Source organism: Bacillus rossius, chromosome 7, assembly GCF_032445375.1.
Source record: "Bacillus rossius redtenbacheri isolate Brsri chromosome 7, Brsri_v3, whole genome shotgun sequence".
Lineage (NCBI taxonomy): Eukaryota > Metazoa > Arthropoda > Insecta > Phasmatodea > Bacillidae > Bacillus > Bacillus rossius.
In genome coordinates this window covers 59,573,466-59,595,684 of record NC_086335.1, presented here as the reverse complement: position 1 = coordinate 59,595,684, position 22,219 = coordinate 59,573,466, and the positions used below count along the sequence as shown (strand labels likewise).

Genomic DNA, 22,219 nt, shown 5'->3' with positions numbered 1-22,219 from the left:
TTCCGTGGGAGCGCCCCCGGACTCCCCGCTTCATTGGTGTGGTATGTGAAAAAAAAAGAGTTGGGGGGGGGGGGGGGGCGCATGAATCCATTCATGCCCCGGGTGCCAGAGACTCCAGTTGCGGCCCGGCTCGCCACGCACCCCTCGTAGTCGGTGGCCGGGTTGACGTTGACCCACTCGTGGTCCTGCGAGTCGCTCCTCGACGCCTTCTGGTCCTCGGGCGACATGAAGTTGCCGAAGCAGCGCTCGTGGTGGTCGGCGCCGCTGTCCAGCAGGAACTTCACCATGGAGGGGTCCTCGTTCACGATGGCCACGTGCAGCACGCTCTCTCCTGCGCATGCGTCACAGTCAGTCCCCCTCTCTCTCTCTCTCTCTCTCTCTCTCTCTCTCTGCGCAGGCGGGACCAGAGACGTGTCCACTTGCTTGAGCGCCGCGCCAGCACCTCCGAATAGTTGGAAACTAGCGACCCCTTGATATGCTTTTAATCGTGAATGTTCTAAAATCTAAAATATAAAAAATAATAGAAAAATCTAATTTTGTGTTATTTGTATTGAAAATATGACACAAATATGCCAAAAAAAAATAATTGCTTTTGATCCGATTGCTACCAAATTTCACAGGATAACCCGCTGGGCTAATCCACCTCTAATAGTTGGACACCAGCGACCCTAATATCGCTTTTAATTGTGAATGTTCTAAAATCTGAAAAAAAAAATATATTGTTACGATCGCGCTTGGCTTCAGTGCTTGGCGTCGCCGCGCTCGTTCGGCCTGTCTGCGCCCCCTTCCACCTGCATCCTCTCCCTGGTATCTCGTGCCATACTATCTCGCGACATCCTGACTGTCGCGGCGCGCACCTGCCTCAGATCGAGTTACTTAAGGGAGGCCGCACTGTGGAATGGAGGGACTCACACATGTTTATCGGTGTGTTTTGTGGGAACCCGATGCTTGTTGAGTTTATCGGCGTTCTTTGAGCAGCCGCCGCGTCCTTCGAGGACTCACGACGCGTTTCTGGGCATTTCGACGACGAAGGTCGCGCGATATCTCGGAGACATGCCCGATTGTTCTGGACGGGAACCCAAGGGCTATTTAAGGAGGTTGGGCCGACCTTCGAGTCAGTCAGGAGTTCAGTGGGGAGTTCTCCCGCGGCGGAGTTTCCGGGTGATAGTGCCGCGGGTGCGGCAGAGTAGCGAAGTCCTTGGACGAAGGTTCCAGGGCAGAGAATCTGAGTGAGTGAGTGGAGTCGGGAGTTCTCCTGCGGCGGAGTTTCCGGGCGATAGTGCCGCGGGTGCGGCAGAGTGGCGAAGTCCTTGGACGAAGGTTCCAAGGCAGGGAGTGAGTGAGTTCAGTGGAGTCGGGAGTTTCCGGGCGATAGAGTCGCGGGCGCGGCGGAGTCCCGAGTGAAGTTGCGAGCGAGTCGTCGTGTGGGATCTCGGCGAAGGGTGTGACGGCGGCGGCGGAGTGCGGCGACGGAGTCCCGCGGCGGAGACCCACGAGGGGTGCTGCGGCAAGAGTTGCGCCAGAGGTGCGGCCCAGCGAGGTGTGTGAAACGAGTGACTGGGAAATAGACATTTCTTTAAGTGTAGTTAATTATTTGTCATTTAGAAGATTAATTGTAAGTGACAAGTAGTGGTAATAAATAAAACTGTGTGTGTAATAAAAATCTTTAATTGGGCTATCCTTTAAGAACCCCTCGTGGTAAATCGTAACAATATATATAGAAAAAAATATAATTTTGGTATTTTTTGTATTGAAAATGTGACACAAAATTGCCCCAAAAAATTATTTCGATCCGATCACTACCAAATTAAACAAGATCACCCGCTGGAATAATTTGAAGATTGCTTGAAAATTTCATCTAAATCGGTCCAGCCGTTTTGGAGTCCATAGGGAACATACATACAAACATTGATTTTTTTTAATACTCATATATAGATTATTTGCAAACCGTTCCCTGGTAGTTTTCAGGTATCAACTGCGCACATTAATAAGCACAACAGAACAAAATAAAGTCACATTATCGAGTATTTCATTATTATTTTCATGGTTAGAAAAAATATAAAACCATGCACCGATTTTCATAAAAATACTCAGTTGTATCTTGGAAAAAAATATTTCATACGTACAAAAATAACTATAGTCTTGTTTTGCACAAAGTTACGACACTAACTATTTCTTGGAAACTGGGTTCGAAAGGAATCTTTTGTAAAAGTACAGAATATATATTTTTTTCCCCTCTGTATAAAGTATGAAATGTGAAAGCAACAGAACGCAAACAGCTACTCAGGTAATAAAACAAGATGCATAAAAAATAAGATTGAAAACTTCTCTGATACTAAAAGATTCAATCCTTCAATATTTGACACCTTGGGGTTTAGTGTTTTGTACTTGTCATAAATACTAAAAAAATTTAAATTATTATAGAGAGTTTACGATTAAAGATTCACAATAGGCAGTTTAAAATAAAATCATGATGTAAACAGAAAATAAAATAAAAACTGTAGATTTCCATGCATATGTTAGTTTCTTTAACATTTTCGGAGTTCATCCTTCAAATAAAGTAGGACGAGGAAACGCAAGCTAAACGCAATCTATTGTTTAGTGGCAATCTACTGCGATTCTTACCTGAGTCTTACGTGTCATGTAAACGGGTAATTTGATTCGTGTAGCCTACTTCCCGTCATTGCGAGCTGTTCAAACGCTTTATTTTATTTAATCTAAGTGCATATGCAGTTGCTGAGACACACGTGCATGCTCACTCAACCGGCGGGTAATAGGATCTGTAGAGCGCCCCAGTCTTAGATTGCAGAGTGGAAGTTCTCTCTATCTGTCTCTCTTTCTAGCACACGCCGACTGCCGTAAGCGCTGTCATTATTTCTGCGCGCGATGTTGCCAAATGTAATAAGCATTTAAAATTAAATGCATTGGATATTGTTTATTTATTTGTCAAGCTAGCGTTCCAAATTCCCGCATGAGTTCATATCAATTAATGTGTGTGAATGGTTTCATGTTTGAAGTTAAAAATAGGCGATTTATTAAAGATTTATAAGCGTTTCAGTAGGTATACGCCTAAAAAAATTATAAATTACTAATACAGATTCTTAAAATGGTTCTCGTTCACTCAGAATCCTCAGAATTCTAAAGGGAGTACATCCCCCTGAATTTCTTTCTCGACGCGTTAAGAGATCCGGCAACAGCGCACGCCATAAGCCGCGTACTGCAGTCTGAGCGTGGGACGGCCTATAGTAGCGACCCGATTCTTGCGCGCAGAAAGTAACTGCGTTGTGTGCTGCTGTACCTATCGTCTCGCTACGACCTCCCCGCTGCATCAGTTAAGCTGCTCGAGAGATTCAATCGCTCGTGCGTATGAACTATTGCAGTGGCCACCAAGTACGCATTTGAACAGTTTTTTAATATATCTTCTGCTGGTTTCACCTCACGACAAAAATCTTCGTCAAAACAAACGTATGTTAGCCTCAAAGAAATATTTCCTTTGCTTTAAAACCATTTAAGTATCGAATAATAACATATTATTGTGTGTTTATATAAACCAAAATATAGTGTAAAAATATAAATATATCTCGCAGATAATTTCTATAACAGTAAATACGCTACTGTTCGGCGTTGCCTGGGAATAAAAATATCTTCATATTCTTATAAACGTCAGTGGTATCACCACGCGTGTACATGAAACCGCAATAAATAAATAAATAAATAAATCAATAATTGGATTTCAGTTGCTTCAAATTTTCTAACGTACTTTATTCCACCGGAGAGAAATTAAGCTGAGTGATTTTCAAAAGATTATATATATATATATATATATATATATATATATATAATTTCATAAGGCGTGTTTTCTTTGGCTGTACATCAACGAGGATGGTTACTAGAGATGAAGCGGGGATTAAATGTGATTCGTTCTTTTTAAAGAGATTTTTACAAGATTATCACTGACAGACATTCTCGCCAGCGCAAACACCCAAGAACGACTCGCAGAAGTGATGATTTGGTTGTGTCTTCTTCCGACGTGCCTGTAACTTTGGAAGAAAGGGGAAGAATAAAAAAAGCTTAGTTCAACAAGCAAATCGAGTTGAATAAAAAAGAGGAGCCATGTAATGCATTAGGTTAGTGATTTTTCTTTTCTGTTCTCCGCTAGACTTTTCTTGAGTTGGTTCGTTATTCAGATTGCGCAAAGCTAATGTCCAAGATGCTCTTCTCCTGCTGGTTTCCACTCACCAGAATAGCGACATGGTGTTTTTTTTTTAACTTATGGTTGAAGTGCGCTACTTCGAGTGAGATAAGGCCTCGCCAACTTGTATGTCTCCATCATTTTGATATAATTATAATTTTGAGCTATTTACGGAGGCCGGAAAAATTCGCGGGTTCAATGACCTTCAGGAAAGACTCCAATATCCTCTACACACTCGGGCAAATGCCAACTGTCCATTGGCTGCTGACTTGCGAGTCGTCTCGACTGGGTGGCCTGTGATTCGACACTTATATGAATAGGGTCTCTAATTGGGCCTCAGTCCTCCAGATTAACAGTGAACCAATGGCAGAAGCAGCACTAAGGTATAATTATTTGAATTTTAGCATAACACGAAATGAATCCACGAATTTTTCAGGTCTCTAGCTCTAGGTATACGGCATTTGGCAGGAGTAGTTTCGTGAATGGAACGGAAGTAGCATGGAACGGAAATGTGTAAACACGGTGCTGCCATCTGTGACGGATGACGAGAAACCAAAGCTCACAGAGACAAAGGGAAACTTTATAGTATTAACGGTTTAGTAGATTTTAATAAGCTGGGCAGTATTTCAATAAAAAAAATTTGTCGAAAATCAGGTCCAGAGCCGCGTTTTAGTTCTTTTATGAAAGTTTTTTTTCTTCTTTTTTTCCGCTTTAATCGGAGCCGTTTTCATTAGATAGTTAAACCTTTCGCTTTGCAAATCGACTGATGCGACAGTCAACGTAGCTGCTACGGCAGCGAATTCTAGCTGTGGTTTCGGAAACTACGTGTGTGTGTTTAGCGTCCAGAAATGTATTTGAAAAAAAAAACAGTATTGGTATATGTTTATCACGCTCGGCATTATTTCAAAGAATTAAAAGTTAAGTGCCATGCCCAAGTTTCGTATTACTTATAGGCCTATGTTTATTTGAATATTTGAGGTTAAATGTTTACAGGTCACTGGCGAGTACTGAAAGACTTTCTCACGTGTTCTTTTTGACGTGACAACCGGTTGCTCGCACGAAAAAATGTCCCGTGACGCACATTGTTCCGTTACGCCGTGTTCCGTTACGCTCATTGTGCGCTTGCGCCGCATCTATCACTCTTCCACTCGACTGTTTATAAAGTGAAGTGAAAAGTTAATGTGGTTTTCATTGCTTATTACAACAACAATTTCGGCAATAAAGGTTAATTATTCTTGCACTTTAAAAATATGATTACTTGTATAATTTCAAGTATTTATTCTTTTATTAATAAAATAAAAATGATTCAATTTTATTCTTAAAGTATGCAATCATTTCATCAGTGTTTTGTTATGACGCCACGTTTGACTATCGTCCGTAAACCTACTTTACAGACAACAAATTTTTTTTTTTAATTTAGGTTAAATGTTTACGTATCACTGGCGGGTAGCTACTGAAAGACTCCCTCGCGTGTTTTTTTCTCTTTTTTTTCATTTTATTTCCTCCGATGTTCCGATGGCTCGAGCTCAGCTGTGTACGAGCAGGGCGCTGTGTCCGCCGCTAAACATTCCCCGCTAGCTGTTCGCGGGCGGTCGTTCCCCGGCGCACCCCCTTCCCCTCCACCCCGTGACGACCATGGGCGGCGACGCCCCCTCCGCCCAGGCCGCAGGGTGACACAGGAGTCAATGAGAGAGAGAGAGAGAGAGAGAGAGAGAGAGAGAGAGAGAGTGATAGGGATGGCGCGGAGAGAGCGGAAGGAAAGCGGCAGATGGGATTAAAGAGGCTCGCGTATTGGTTTACTGTGGGGCGCACCTTGAAATAACAGCGCGGAAAGTAAACTGTAGAAACTTCAGTCTCTGCTATCCCTCTCACACACTAGTTATTTAGTTTCCTTGTAGATTAATTCATTTTTGATGCTCAAGGGAATAAAATACTTTTTTTTTTCTTTTACTGAATAAAAAAATATATATGTTATAAGGTGATTCACTACAACTGAATGTATGTTATATATCAAAATCTGTGTTAGGTTTCTAAACACACTGAAATATATATTTTTTAAAAGAATAAATACAGACAATTTTTTTAAATGCAGTCCGAATCAGCGTTGAGTGAACAAAACATTGATAACTTTAACATTTTTTTTAAAATATTACCTGGAATTAATATTGTTAGCCATGATACCAAGGAAAAAAATTGATTAAGAAATGTTTTCCCTTATTTAAATTTATTACTAAAGAACTCTTGAATTTATTGTTTTGTTACTAACTTTATCACTAGAATTTAATTACGTACCATCTGAAAGCTGTAAAATATCACTCAATCGATCATAATTAATTTATTATTGTGACCACCTTAATTTATTTATTATTGTGACCACCTTAATTAATTTATTATTGTGACCACCTTAATTAATTTATTATTGTGACTACTTGAGGATTTTTACGACTCGCAAATAACGTTTGGTAAATATCGGATAATATAATTTGTAACGAGACAAAATAAATACACACACAAGAGAGATGTATCTTAATGAATTGACAAGAGTTGCCTTTAAAGTAAAATTAACAACCAAAATGGCATGAGACCGAGTCTTCATATAGTTTGTGGGATACAGCGAACTTATTTGCTACGCGCTTTCCGAATTTTCGCAACCAAAACAAATTCAATCGAGAAAATCTGCTTCTATTTTTTTCAAGAATAGATGAAAGGCATTATAGTAACTAATGATTTTTTCTCCATAGATTACTGTTATTCCAAAAAAAAAAAAAAACTGTTCCTAGAGATACTGAAATTTCGCTACTTCTTTTAGTCGCTAGTTAGAATGCAAACCTTCACACTCTCGCACTGTGATCATGATTGGACCGCAGTTGTTTGGACACGCCCCTCTACGGCCGTGAGACGACGATGCCCAGCTAGGAGATAAGTAAGCGAATCAGGTAGCGCCAATCAACAAGGATAAAATTGCTCTCGCTATGAAATCAACACAGGTTGAGCACACTTATGACTTTGAATTCTACCCCGAGGACAGACGAATCTACGAAATGTTGGATCTCTACCAGTCCCTAATTCTAGGTTTTTGGACTGTCTCGAATGCACTTCAAAACACCTCTACGCACAACGCATTTAACTGGCTTGCGATGTATAGGCAAGTTCTTGTTCTATGTCGCAAGAGTTAGCGCATGGATTTTACATCGGTCTATTAGGTAACAGCGAGAAATTATATATTTGGTGAAAAATTGTGTTAGAAGAAAAGATAAACTTAATACCACTTTTGCACTAAGCGGGTTTTAACACAGGGTATCTTCTCAATTGAGAGAACACGGTTACTCCACTCGGCTTTCTGTGGTGGTTATTTTTTGAAAGCAATGAACGCAAGGTATGGGGGCACCACTCGGGTAGGGACTAGAAAAGAAACTCCTCGGAAATATGCTGTGACCGTGATTCCGATCTGCTCCTAGCATAGCCGCATGTTCCTTCGTATTTGAACCAGTCTGTCAATGATTTATCTGTGGGAAATAACTCCAGTTGGAGCGTTGCGAATTCACGGATGAAGTGCGTTAGTCGAACACGACAGGGAAGAGACGGCGAAGAAATTCAGAATAGAAAAAAAAAAGGATTAAAAGGAGAGAGTTATTTGAAATTCTAGACTGAATATTTTACCTTATTTCTGTATTAATTCCTTACCTAAACCACTGTGAGTTAATGTCCCACCAGAGAGAATAATTAAGTAATTTTGAAACGATGGACTCGCTCATGTAGCAGGAATCACCGAAATAAAACTATATTTGGAGCTACCAAATATTTTGTATTGTTTGAAACAAAACTAAATATTATTGCGTAGGGGCAGGTAACGTTGTGAAGAAATCGGAACGGTCTCTAAACTGCAATACGGTATGTCAGCTCCTGCGGTTTCTGCAATATAACTGGCAGCCGTCTGAAAGAGAAGCCATTCCCTTATTTGGCCAGGCCAATCAGAATGATTTTGCTTCCACAGAGAATGGCTGTGATTGGTGTGCCGACACTAGACTTGCACCTGGAAGAAACTCAACCAATCACGAAACGCAGGCAATACTCCAGTATTTTAACCCATAATTGGTCTCGAAATCTCTTCGCATAAAATACATGCCCCTAATATTGGTGACGAAAATACATTAGTGTATTTGTAAAACAATTTTGACAAAATCTACAATATACCAAAAGGCTGACCGATATACTTGTCTGTCATGTTACTGTCCTACTATTATAATATCTCGTTCAGCGGTCTTATCGTAAATGTCATCCCTCGTGTATCTTGTCGTAACTTATTAGGCGTCTCTCATGACAAGTTGCGCCATTCTGCTTTTCGATAGGCGATCCAATGATCTTAGATCAAAAATGATCTTTGTATCATTTTTCTAAACGTTGCACCAGAACATACTGCGACTGCAACCATCGTTTCTCGCGTGAACTGAAGTTAATACATTTCTAATCTGCCACAACAGGTAGCAGCAGTGTCAATTGTGACGCTGTTCGCACAAGGTAGCAGCACATGTCGTCGCTGACTTAATTTTAACAACTACTGAAAACACATGCTGTCGTTAACAGGAGTTGACTAAAAAAATAATATTATTATGATTAAATTAATACTGAAAGTATTTACAAAATAGACATCATTTCAATAACTTAAAATAGGGTATTTCACATGAGAAGTGGTTGTAACATTAAAAACAGGAGTTTTGATACCTGTGTTATGAATGATCTGAAATTTTGTAAATAAAATCACTCTAATATTTACGCACATAATAAGCACGATACAACAAAATTATGGCAGAATGTTAAATATTCGATTATTTTATTATACTTATAGTTTGAAAAAAAATTCTTTAGTGAAACGCCAATTAAAATATAAAACTATGTGCCAATTTTCGTAAAAAAAAAAGAGTTGTTTCATATACGCGAAAATAACCACAGCCCTGTGTTGCATAAAGTTACAATATCTTTCTTGTAGTGCTACAGACTTGTTTCCGAAGGAACCTTTTGTAAAAGCACGGTGTATGTCTGTATGGCTTACCAAGGGCTTCGCCAGGGGGGGCAGTTCCCCTCCCCACCTCCTAGAGCTCTAGAGATTCAAAAAAATATAGCCAAATGCAACAAAATATATACTTTTCCCACAACTCCCCCCCCCCCCCGGCCTAGGCCATCGGCTGGTGACGCCCTTGTGGCTTACCGTAGTACTCGTCGCTCATGTAGATGTCGTTGATGAGCTTGGGGTAGAAGCGCAGCAGCCTCTTGGCGATGTCTGCGTGGACGGAGGTGGCGTTGAGCAGACACAGGTGCAGGATGGTCTCCCCCACCGCCCCCCGCTCGTTCAAGTCCCAGCACACCTCCCGGCACAGGCTCGGGTCTGCGCACATTTCCCCCCCCCCCCCCCAACCACCCTCTTTCAAGCCCCTGCAGGTCTCCACGTAACACGCCACCGCATCACTTGAATCAGGCTTGCCGTCCACGCTTTGCGCGTCGAGCTTGGTTCAAGCCTTCTTCTTGCCATGGCAAGCCTGCTACAAGCTTGTCGTGGTAGGCGGCTTTAAACTTGCCGTGTCACACATTTCTCATAGCAAGCTTGGTTCAAGCCTTTTTCGAACCAAGCTTGCAGTCTCTCCATGGCAAGCCTGATGCTACAAGCTTGTCGTGGTAGGAGGCTTTAACCTTGCCGTGTGCAAATAGTTACCACGTCACACATTTCTCATGGCAAGCTTGGTTCAAGCCTTCTTCGAACCATGAACCACCACCGCAAGCTTGCAGTCTCTCCATAGCAAGACTGCTACAAGCTTGTCGTGGTAGGCGGCTTTAAACTTGCCGTGCGCAAATAGTTACCACGTGACATATTTCTCATGGCAAGCCTGGTTCAAGCCTTCTTCGAACCATGAACCCTCCGCCGCAAGCTTGCAGTCTTTCCATGGCAAGCCTGCTACAAGCTTGTCGTGGTAGGCGGCTTTAAACTTGCCGTGTGCAAATAGTTACCACGTCACACATTTCTCATGGCAAGCTTGGTTCAAGCCTTCTTCGAACCATGAACCCTCCGCCGCAAGCTTGCAGTCTTTCCATGGCAAGCCTGCTACAAGCTTGTCGTGGTAGGCGGCTTTAAACTTGCCGTGTGCAAATAGTTACCACGTCACACATTTCTCATGGCAAGCTTGGTTCAAGCCTTCTTCGAACCATGAACCCTCCGCCGCAAGCTTGCAGTCTTTCCATGGCAAGCCTGCTACAAGCTTGTCGTGGTAGGCGGCTTTAAACTTGCCGTGTGCAAATAGTTACCGTCACACATTTCTCATGGCAAGCTTTGTTCAAGCCTTCTTCGAACCATGAACCCTCCGCCGCAATTTTGCAGTCTCTCCATGGCAAGACTGCTACGAGCTTGTCGTGGTAGGCGGCTTTAAACTTGCCGTGTGAAAATAGTTACCGTCACACATTTCTCATGGCAAGCTTGATTCAAGCCTAGTTTGCTATCTGGGTTTCAGTTTCCGTCGGTTTCTGGCTGTTGGACAACGACCACGTTAACAAGGAAACCATTTGTTAGGTCCGTGGATTTTTCACGAACAAAAAATCTGAATGCTTCTTAGACTGCCCACGCCAGCAATTTCTTGTCTTTTTTTAATTGCTTACGCTCTGAAAGCGAAGCTATTGCCCTATTTTACCAGCCCATTCAAGACGCGTTTGCTTCCGCACTGGTTGTCATTTGCGCACTAATAGTAAAAATCTACCTGAAGGAAATTCAACCAATCACGAAACACAGAGAATGCTACAGTGTTTTTACTCTCAGCTAGTCTAGTATCTAAATCTGTTGCCAAAAAAAACATACGCTCCTAATAATTAGGTGCAAGTTCATTCTGTGAAACATTAATTTTTCTAGGACAGGAAATATGTTTCCGCTTAGAGAAACGCTTTCAATAATATTCAAAATGATCTTGCTCCAAATGAAAGTCCAATACGTTACATTAAATTTTGATGAGGGTTTTTTGTTTGATTATGTGTCGAAGATCGTGTTGTAGTTGGAAATACTGTTATTAGAAAATTGATTGCAGAACTTGAGGAACCTTTTTTTTTTTTTTTTAATTTTTTACCGTTCCAATTTGCGGGATTTGATTGGACCGTACATACGCACACACGCGCGAAAAAAAAATTCGGCCTTAACAGTACACACATATAAAGAATAAAAAATAGGCCTACCAACAGCATGAGTCAAACGTATAAAAAAAATTCGCCATCTACATCCTCATTTGAGGAGATATCCCTAAAAATGTTTCAAATACGTGGCATTATCAGTACGCAAATTTAATTTATTACATAGTTTGTTTCATTTATATTTTTATTATAACAAAACACACACTGAATCATACATTTTTGAAGCTTAAATTTTCAGCGGCAACAAAGTTCTCTTTAGCTAATAAATCATAGCGGAAAAAAATATTATGTACAACGACCATTTAAAACCAGTTAAAACAAAACCACTGACTGTTTGAAAAATAAAACTGTCCAAGTTACCATTTTTTTGTTCCATAGAAAATATATAGTTTGTGGACTGGGTAATAATTATGTAAGATAACTCAATAATTCAAAACATTTGTTTTAATTTTCACTTTAATTATATGTGAAAGCACGTAATACCACATATTAAATACGTACCAAGCTTGCTGTCTTCTTCCGTCAGATCTTTGTTTATATCGTAGTCTTCAGGGTTCTCCATGGCCTTCAAAACGGGCAGCTGGAAGCATGAATCATAATATTAGAGCTGGGGCATCTATAGGTTCTCATTTCGCAATAACTGATGGTACTTCTTGGCCAGGAAGATGAAGGAATAACATATACTTATGTTAAATGTGTTATCTCTCCTGTAGCAGCTCTTCAAGATATGCCAAAGGAGAAATGGGTTAGGTTTACTTGCGATCAAATTTAAACAGTTTGGTGTAATACACTTTTTTTTTATTAGAACAAGATTTACAGATGACACAAATGCAAACTTGGCACTTTTAGGTAGCCGTGAACAGCCGTCACGAAGTATCGCTTAACAGGATACGGCTTGCAAGTCTCTGTAAAATGAAGGAGTATTTATAAATACTAAACAAACGATAAATACACAAACCCTCTTCCCGATTTTATTCTGAAAATTGACCTATAATTAATAAACAGCTCCCCTAACTCAAAACACACAACATAATCACGCAGTTTAGGGGCGAAATCGTTAGGTAGGGGTACCTACCATAACAAATGCACAGATCGCTACCACAAAATATGTGTCATCAGATAACAATACCTAAAAGAAATAAATCTGTGATGATTGGAATTCCCCGAGAAAACCGATCAGATTTTGATTTATTAGAGAATTTTTGATTAAGCTTCAACTCTGATCAATAGCTCGGATAAAATAAAACAAAGTATCAAACTCATTTTTTTTTCAAAGTAAATTCATAATTTATTATCTATTTAAAATTATTATAGTACATAATTAAAATTAAGGGGAAATATAAAAGAGAAGGAATTCTCTCACGATAAACTATGCCCCTCCCTCTCTCTCCGCCAATCAAATTTTCGTGTTTGAAAACAACCAGCGGCGAAACGGTAACGATGAAGACATCCACATGAAAAAAAATAATTACGATTCCGGTGATGGGAAAGTTAATTTGCCACCAAAATGCGGTCCAGGTGGGGTGGATTAGCGGGGTGGGGAATGCACGCAGTTGATGCAAAGTCAGCCCGCTGGTGTGGGGAAATAAAAGTTGGTGGGCATGCCGGAGTGTTGGCGAGGGAATTCCTGAACAACAGATATGCTCGGCACTCGGGATGTGTGTGAGAGAGATAAATTCCTTGCAAATCGCTACCTTCTCTCTCTATCTATTTCTCTCCCCCTCTCCTCTCCCCACCTACGCAATTTTCTCGTGCCATCATTGGCAGCGGGATTCCAGACTTAACGTCTCGTGAAAAATTTAGATGAATACGTAAAAAAAAAGCGAGTCTGGTGCCAAACAATGTCGCATTTCTGTATACTCGCAAAGGTAGTGGGGGGAGAAAGCTACATTTCTCAAGAATTTGAATCTCGCTAGAAATTTTGCAGCATGATTTTCAGAACATTTTTTTTTTAAATACCATTGGGAAATTTTGTGCTTTGCGCTGAGTTTCTCGACGTCTGGCGCGAGATAATGCAATCACTTCCAAGGTTTTTCGCGTGAGCTGTATTTTGAGAGCGTTTGATCTTTCTGAGAAGAATAAAAAAAATTGACGCAAAGAATAATTTTTTGGTGTGCATCTGTGTTTGTGAGGCGGGGTGATAAGTGCGACGCCCGCTGGTGCTTTTAACGTTGTGTCGCCTCTAAGCGCAAGGCTGTGAACTTGCCACGCACGAGACAACTATTAGGTTCAAACGGTAACCATAACATTATATATTACCTGAGATTCGTTACACGCAAACATACCAAGTGTCTGAAATAAATACAGCCGATCACTGAAAGACTAAACATGTTTTTGTGAAAAAAAATATAAATGAAGAAACGCAGAGATATTAGAAGGGGACCATGAAGATGAAACTAACCTCTAAATGTACTATTTTTTTTTGTTAATGGAACACAAATATTCTTGTAAAATGACATATATTTGTAAATCTGTACATTTACACGAATACTACCGCAACAATACATAATATTTATCGCAGTAATAATGCGCTCGGATTCTTATCCGGGCATTTATGATTTGTGTTGTACCAGTACTTCCGGTAGTTAAAGAGATATTTGGAACCCGTTTCCTGAATAGCTTTTCAGTATTGACTGCGCACGTGAAAAGCATGATGCAAAAAAAAAAATAAAGTCAAGTTGTTAAATGTTCGATTATCTTTTCAATGATCAAAAACAATGCTTGAATGAAACATCAATTAAGATATAAAATTGTGAGCCAAATTTTCGTAAGAAATGCTCAGTATTATCTCGAAAAAAAAGTATTTCAGACATGCAAAAATAGCCAAAGCCATGTGTTGCACAAAGTTACGATATATTTCTTGTATAATTACAAACTCTTTCTATGTGACGTTGGTGAACTTGGATACCGTTTGATCGATGGCCATGAAAGTTGGCACATCGAAGTGTTTTTTTTCGTGGAGAAGTTTTTCATGCTAACAATTATTTTTTTTTAACTCGCCGCTAGATGACGCTGCAGCGCATCAACTTCTAAACCGTTCAACCGATCGCCATGGGTAAAACGGTAAATCATAGGTCATAGACATACAGGCAGCAATTGTGTGCCATTTCTCTATGTTCACCACACTGTCATAAATTGCGCTATCGATTTTGCTTTAACACGCGGACAACATAATCACCCTGTGTTCAGCCCGGGCAACGCCGGGCATACTGAAGCTAAGTCTTTTGTAAAATAACTAAAATTTTTAGGGGAGTAAGTTATCTTAACTTGGAATGTAAATAATTGAATAATGGAATAATCTTATCAAATTAGTGTATTGTCATCGGTCCTCGATAAATCTACAAAGTTTGAATGAAATCTGGCCGTTTAAAGAGGGTCAAAATCGCACCCAAAGGAGTCGGTTACAAACATACAAACAAACAAGCATACATACAGGCAAAGCTAATATAAAGCGTGTAAAAAAAATTACAGCGTGTATCAGCTGGTTCGCGGGTGGTTACCATCTTGGTCCTGGAGCGCTCCTTGTTCCGCAGCAGCACCAGCTTGGATATGGGGATCATCCTGCCGTCGCCCTTGTTGTAGAGGAAGGGCTCCACCTTGGTCTTGATGGCGTGGTCCAGCTCTGCGTACTGCTTGGTGACCGACGCCCTCTTCATCATGTCCACCAGCAGCCCCCCGCCTGTGGGAACAGGGGAGGTCGCGCGCGGTTCACCGACCCTCCCACGACCAGCATCCCCCCACCCCCCCCACGAAATCTCCCGATTCATCAGGAAAAAAATGGCTGGGATGTTTCTCAGACCATCTCTAATGACTAGAGACCCGTGAATTTCGCGGATTCAATGACCTCCAGGATAGACTACCAATATCCTCTACACACTCGGGCAAATGCCAACTGTTCATCGGCTGTTGACTTGTGAGTCGTCTCGACTGGGGTGGCCTGTGATTCGACATTTCTATGAGTGAGGGACTTTAATTGGCCCTCAGTCCTCCAGATTAACAGAGAACCAATGATAGAAGCAGCACTAAGGTATAATTATTTGAATTTTAGCATAACACGAAATGAATCCGCGAAATTCACGGGTCTCTACTAATGACCTAGTTATTGAGATAAAAAAGAAAATCACCCAAAATCTTTTTTTGCTTTTATTTTTGTGAAAAGCAAACTCCACAAAATCTTTTTATTAAAATTCGTGTTTTAAAACGCACATTCTTTAAAGTTTTTTCCCCCTCATGTTTAGAGCAAGTTCAAACAATAAAATGAAAAAAAAGAAGCTATTTTTATGGACAAGATTTTACGGTTTTACTTTAATACATTGTATTTAATCATAAAAAAGTGTAGTATTCAACATATATGAAATCTAAAATTTCTTAAATCTATTTTATAAAACTAGTCTCATTTTACTGACACATTATGCACTTATACAATAAAATCATTAGTAGTAAGCATGGGAAGCTAACTACTCAGAAAAATAAAAATATATCTCCCAATTTTTTTTCTAACCTAACTAAAACTAAGTGTATTTTGGAGGGGTCCGGGTTAGGGAGGGACCTAGGTGCGTCTCAGGCCGAAGCCAATTCGCCTAGTCATGCTGGGATTAGCCATGCAGGGAAAGGGTCGCATGCATCATGTGCTAGGAGGGGATTGGCCAGCCATGGCAACGATTGGCGCCATGACTAACTCCCTTCACTCTTAAATCTAGACTATAACTAGAGATAGGTTGGGCCCAGGTAAAACCTGCATAGACACAGGGAAAACCCTGGGCGCTTTCATTCGGGATGCAAATTTGCATGCATTACGTGTAGGAATTTACAGGAGACAGAGGATGGTCTGGATGAAGTGTTGGACAGAGTAGAAAAGAGTCTAGCATGCGGGGGTTGGGCACTTGGACTCGTGGTCCGCTTTGAATTTTATTTGTATCTGGAATATTTGACCAGGGACGCAAGCGCCCCTGGTGGTGAGTGGTTACACTGACCACTCACTCCGCCGCCAGTCAGCAGCTAAAAAAATAAGAAAATAAGACAGAAAAAAATATAAATGACGTACAAACTAGGCATTTCGTTTCGAAATATGCAAACACCCAACTCAGGGATGGACGTGCAGTGCTTAAGATAAAACTAAAATAATATCTATAAATATTATTTTTTGATTTTTTGATTATTATTTTAGATATATATATTTTTGATGACTATTACTTAGTAGCTAGGACTTATTACTAATTTACAAATCTCTAATATCTACTACTATACTACAGAGGAACTGTCGGCGTATAAAGTTACAGGTAAATTAAGTCAAGGCCTATTTCATTTTGGTATTTGTTGAAAGCTTGCAATTCAAAATCCCATGTCTTTCAGAAACACAACCGGCACTGGAGGTGAAGCCTGCCAGGCGGGCCATGCCCATCGGACATAGGGAGTCAGCCCTAACACAACAGGGAGTGAACTCCCGGGAGCCAAACTTACACCTGCGTGCTTCGGACCATTTTGAATTAGCAAATTATTTCATTTTAATGTTGTCTATAATTTTAAAGTTCCAACTCGGGGTAGAATAATTATACAAATTCAATATTAAAAAAAAACTGCGTCGCGCTGATTGGCCGATCGCTCAGCCAGCCACCACAGCACACTACGGAGGTCTGTGAGCCAAGATTGAATTTGGCATTTTATATTTTCCATGCATCTCTGGATCTTGTTCGCCCAGTGATGGAATACATGGGTTTCTGCTTATGGCACATTTATCATAGAATTTTCGCGCAGTTCGGAAATAATAATGTTTTAAAAGTTTGTGTTTGAGCTCTCTGTGCATGGCCCTGACGACAACACACGGCCGTGTCCATGACACGGGCGCTGACCTTTGAGGTCGACGAGCTTGTAGAGCGACTGCGTGGAGACCCCGGCCTGCTTCTTGACGCCGCTGGTGACGTTGCTCTCCGTGTTACCCATGGTGCCCCGCGGTCCTCAGGGGGGCAAGCACGCCCCTGGACCTCCGACCCCGCTGGCCGTCGCAACCCGAAGTAGACGGGTCCGCTGCGGCGAGCACATTTCATTAGGGCCAAAGTTCTTCGGGTACACTGAGAAAAAAACTTTGTTTGATTCAAACAAATATTTGTTTATATATGGAGGAACAAATATTAACTTGGTGGAACAAAATATTTTGTTAGTTTAACCAAACTCGATAAGTAGCAAAAATAACTTGTTACACTCAACCAAATATACATTTGAGTTGACAAAATCATATTTTTGGGTTAACAGAATCCCTCCTACTACAAAAAATTTGTTTGATTTAACAAAATATATTTAATTCGCCATATATAAACAAATATTTTGTTGAGGTAAACAAACCTTTCTCTCAGTGTAGTAGAATATAAATAGTTAATATGCTTATGAAAAAAATAACTTGGAATATAGGAAGATTACAAGATCTTTTATTAAGGTAGTTCTAACAATTTGAGAGTTAAACAAATTACAGTCGTACTTAACTGGATAAGATTTCCTAGTAAAGGATATTATCTTAGTTTTTTGCCTTATTGAGTCTAACTAAATTATGCATGCACCAATTATTAATTTTTTTAATGTCATGTTGTAATAATAAGCAATCTTTGGGAGTACCAATTTTCCTGTAAATTTTCAAATCATCAGCAAAAAGGACTGCGGTGCAGTGATTTAAGACACTGGTGATATCATTGATAAAGATATTGAAAAGAAGAGATAAAGTGCCACCCTGACGAACTCCAGAAATAGCATTGAAAAGAGAGGAATTATTCTTTATAGATACAAAAAAACTTCTATTGGTCAAATAACTGGAAAACCAATTGATATAATTATGACATAAACCATACTGAGATAACTTTCCAAGTAATAAAGAGTGGTTAACAGTGTCAAAGGCTTTGGCCAAATCGAAACCTCACACGGTTGCAAAGAAAATTAAAAATTCTTCTCATGTACAAAAGATTCATTTGGAAACCAGTTGCCAAGATATAGTTTTTAATACCACACGGAAGATATTGTAACTTTATACAACACGGCTATGGTTTTTTTTACACACGTGAAACACAGTTTTCATGATAATACTGATCATATCTTACGAAAATTCGCGCATGATTTTATATTTTAATTTATATGTCATTCAAGCATTAGTTATCCAAACCATGGAAAAAGTTAAATATTTAACTTTTTTGTTTTGTTTTATTATGCTTATTAATGTGACCAGTTAATACTGGATAGCTATTCAAGAAACGGTTTGCAGATAACTTTAACTATTGGAGGTTGGTACTGGGACAACACACAGCATTAAATGCGCGGGTGAGAATCCGAACCCAGTATTATCGCGAGCACTGTTTTGTAGTGATACAGTTGTTTTCATGTAAATGTACAGACTTACAAATATCTGTAATTTTTGCATGAATATTTATGTTCAATTAAAAAAATATATATTTCATGCACAAACGTGAAAATAAATTAATAAAATCTCTCTCTTTTGGATTTGTACGTAGTTACCGCTGAACAGAGAATAAAACCCTCATTTACGTGTTGTGATCACACTCTGAATATGAAATCGCGAGAACTGAAGCGAGTCGCTAACTACTACTCGGCTTATAGTCCAAGGCCGCGTCTGTGGGAACTCTGGTATGCCCTGACGTTTCAGCATGTCTTGTTGCAGCCATCTTCAAGGACGATTTGTGACTGAAGGCTTGGTGTTGTTCTGACACAGAACTTATACACGGCCATTCTCAGCCTAACGGTGATTGGTCCCTGTGGATGTCCATGACAGGCTAGATTTCCCTTTATGAATATTAAAGCTGAAGTGCCCGAAAAGGCCCGGGGTGAACACGTGATGATGTAAGGAACATCAAGTCAGTAGGACATGCACAAGAAAAACGGGAAATTTGGATTTTAAATTTCCACTGATTGCGCAATCTCGGTGCATCAAGGCTACACATCAGCAAAACCGAGACGCCATTCTTCAGCTTCATTTGGTGGGAAGGCAGGTAACCCCTAGAAAAAACGTGACGGACGCAAAAAAAAGATAGCGCGTTACAAATTCAAGACCACGCCATCTATTGACTAAGTTCTAAACTAAACTGTTATTAGCGTCTTTAGTTCGTTAGCCGCCACGAGCTTCACTAAGTGGAAAGGTTTCGCCAAGGAGAAGGATGGGAAGTTGCCAGTTACTATATGACCGTGTGGCGGACATAGAGAAACACAGTTTGTATATCTATGACCTACCTCGTATGATTTTCTATTATAAATCAGAACTTACCCCATTTTCACTCCCTTGGGGACGGAATTTATGATTGAATGTAGTCCATGTCACTCTCCGGCCCATAAACTATCTACGTGCAAAACAATCATGTCGATCCGTTACTCTGTTGCCGCGTGAAATAAGGACAGACAAACACACTTTCGCATTTATAATATTAGTAGGGATTATAGTAGGGAAGTGGGGAATACTGAAACACCAGACCTTCAGTAATTATTAAATAATACGCTGCAATTGCGTTTCTCGTCACTTCTTCCTCCCCCCTCCTCACCGTGTCACTAAACGACCTGCATGTCACGGAGACTTCGAGTCCCAATCCGTTCCCCGTTCAGTCCGTCCAATTGTATTCCATTCGACCGAGAACCCCCGATCGCTTGATGCTGATCGAGAGACTTCAACTGTCCCCGGCACCCAATCATCAGCCGGAGCACCCATCACAAGGAAGGGTTGGGGGGGAAGAACCCTTAATTTCCACCCCCCTTCTCCAACCCACCTTTGGCGTGATCAGGTTGCGGCGATCGCACGTCAGGCCGGGTTTTATAAATCACGCAAATACCGCAAGCTCCAAGCTCCCGATCCCAAAGCATGGTTGGAACTTTTCTGTCCATGACCAACTCTTGTTCCTGGACCAACCTTCTTGTCCTGCACTGAACCCACCTGCTTAATGCTTGCAGTAATGTGTCTATGCAGGTCTTATCTGGGCCCAACTTAACTAGTTAAAGTCTAGAACTAATAAATGGGAGTTAATCATAGCATCAATCGCTGCCATGGCTTGCAAATCCCCCTAAAAAAAAAGCATACGATGCATGCTGCGCGGCCGAAACCCAGCATAAGACGCTTCGGCCTGAGGTGCACCTAGTCTTCCCTAACCCCAACCCCCTCCCAAACCACTTTTAGTTTGATAAGGAAATAAAAAATAGACCACAACAACGCAACGACGCAACAACGCAACACGCAACCAACGCAAGTAAATCTCGGTCGTTTGTACAGCACGGAAGTCGCAAGACGTCACCGACCCTACGACTTGAATTTGTCAAACAGTACAAAACAAATTTATCCTCCATTTTTTCTTTCTTTTGATAATTAATATTTAACTTCAAATAATATGAAATCGTCAATATTTTTATTTAAAAAAAGGTTATTTACTTTCACAGTGCGAATGTTTAGCAATTGGAAACGTGATGCATGTAATAAGAACATCATCGTTGTCATTTACGCACATAGCGTCTGCGTCTTTAAAAGTTTTCGGAATACTTCACTTCGAATGTGGAATTTGGAGACGCAAGCCGAAACGCAAGAATTTGAAAGTTGGCCGATGCTTGGGTTGCGTTTTTGCGCCCTGCGTGGTTTATAAACTTTGTTGTTAAAACTTTTTGTGCCTTGAGTTTTTTGCCGTAGTTTACAAACCTGGCCTGAGTTTATAAACCACGCAAGGATTGTAAGAACGAAAAAAAAATCAAAACACAACGAAGTTAAATAACGACTTTTTTTTCAAATACCGGTTTGCAAATCAAGAAATATGCAGTAAACGAAACAACGCAAGCATCGACCAACTTTAAACTTCTTACGTTTCAGCTTGCATCTCTGCCATCAACTTTAGAAACGAAGTGTTCCGATAACTCTGAAATATGCAGATGCAATGTGTCGAGACATCATGAGAGCCGCCGATTCATCATATTGCCATCCGGGGCAGTAAGTGTGGGCGAGGCCAGAAACCGAAGTTTCTATAACTCGCTAAGTACATAGTAATTCAGGTGCACCCCACACTGGTGAAGAATCATTTGAATCGACGGCGGGGGTGTGTGTCTTGTGGGATAGGTTTGGCACACGGGCCTGTGTGTGCGCTGGTGGGTTGTGTAATGCTATAAAAGTTACGTGTACCTAATTCGGCGGGGGAGAGAAGCTCCCCACCAGCTAGATCGGCTAACTGGCGTGATGTAGCGTCGTGTTGGTGTGCATTAGAGGCTTGTCTGTGTGCTGTAATTTCAAGTGACCTAGTGAACTCGGAAAATGGTAAAGCTCAGAGGCTAATGAAAAGCGCAACACGAATTTATGTTTCATGCTTCAGATATCAAATAAGTAGCATTGTAGCACACTTGCATACTTTCGCACTCGCATACTTGCCTAATCGCACACTTCCACAAGCCCTCGCGGTTGTATACTTGCACACTTGTGCACGTGTTTCAAATATTTGTCAAACCTACAAATTCTCCCTCTGTCCGTGAAGTTTCACTAGCAACAAGCCTGGCGGGTCACGTGGCCATATTTTATTTCCATTTTATTTTCCAATGCCGCAGTTTTGTTCGTCGTGGAATGGAAACATGGCGGAGAAATTTCTGGGAGTGAGACCTAGTTTTTGAATTAATTTTGGACCCACCTGCTAGATAGTAGCTTTTTATAATACTTATATTACTAACATGGCCACATTGATTGTGATAAGTAATGCATAAGGTATTATCAGAGAAACAAACCCGTGAAAATTAATTCACTTTATTTTAGTAGCCTCATATTTTGTGTTGTGGCGTAACAGAAATTTCGCATCTCATGCTAATTTATGTATCACATGTTTATTTTTTTTACAAAACAGCATTAAGTGTTTCTCGCACAGT

The 22,219-nt window shown here is 40.6% G+C and overlaps 1 protein-coding gene across 1 annotated transcript in view; it reads right to left on the bottom strand.

Annotated features, from left to right (window-relative positions):
• LOC134534573 (transient receptor potential cation channel subfamily V member 5) overlaps nt 1-17,340 on the bottom strand; it is a 55,725-nt gene extending 38,385 nt beyond the window's left edge. Inside the window, exons 1-5 of the mRNA XM_063373055.1 lie at nt 17,203-17,340; nt 14,854-15,032; nt 11,855-11,933; nt 9,399-9,575; nt 142-331 (exon numbers count right to left, since the gene is read on the bottom strand). Coding sequence (XP_063229125.1) covers nt 142-331; nt 9,399-9,575; nt 11,855-11,933; nt 14,854-15,032; nt 17,203-17,293 — 716 coding nt within the window. The 5' untranslated portion in view covers nt 17,294-17,340. The remainder of the gene's footprint in view (nt 1-141; nt 332-9,398; nt 9,576-11,854; nt 11,934-14,853; nt 15,033-17,202) is intronic.
• Nucleotides 17,341-22,219: the final 4,879 nt, after the last annotated feature.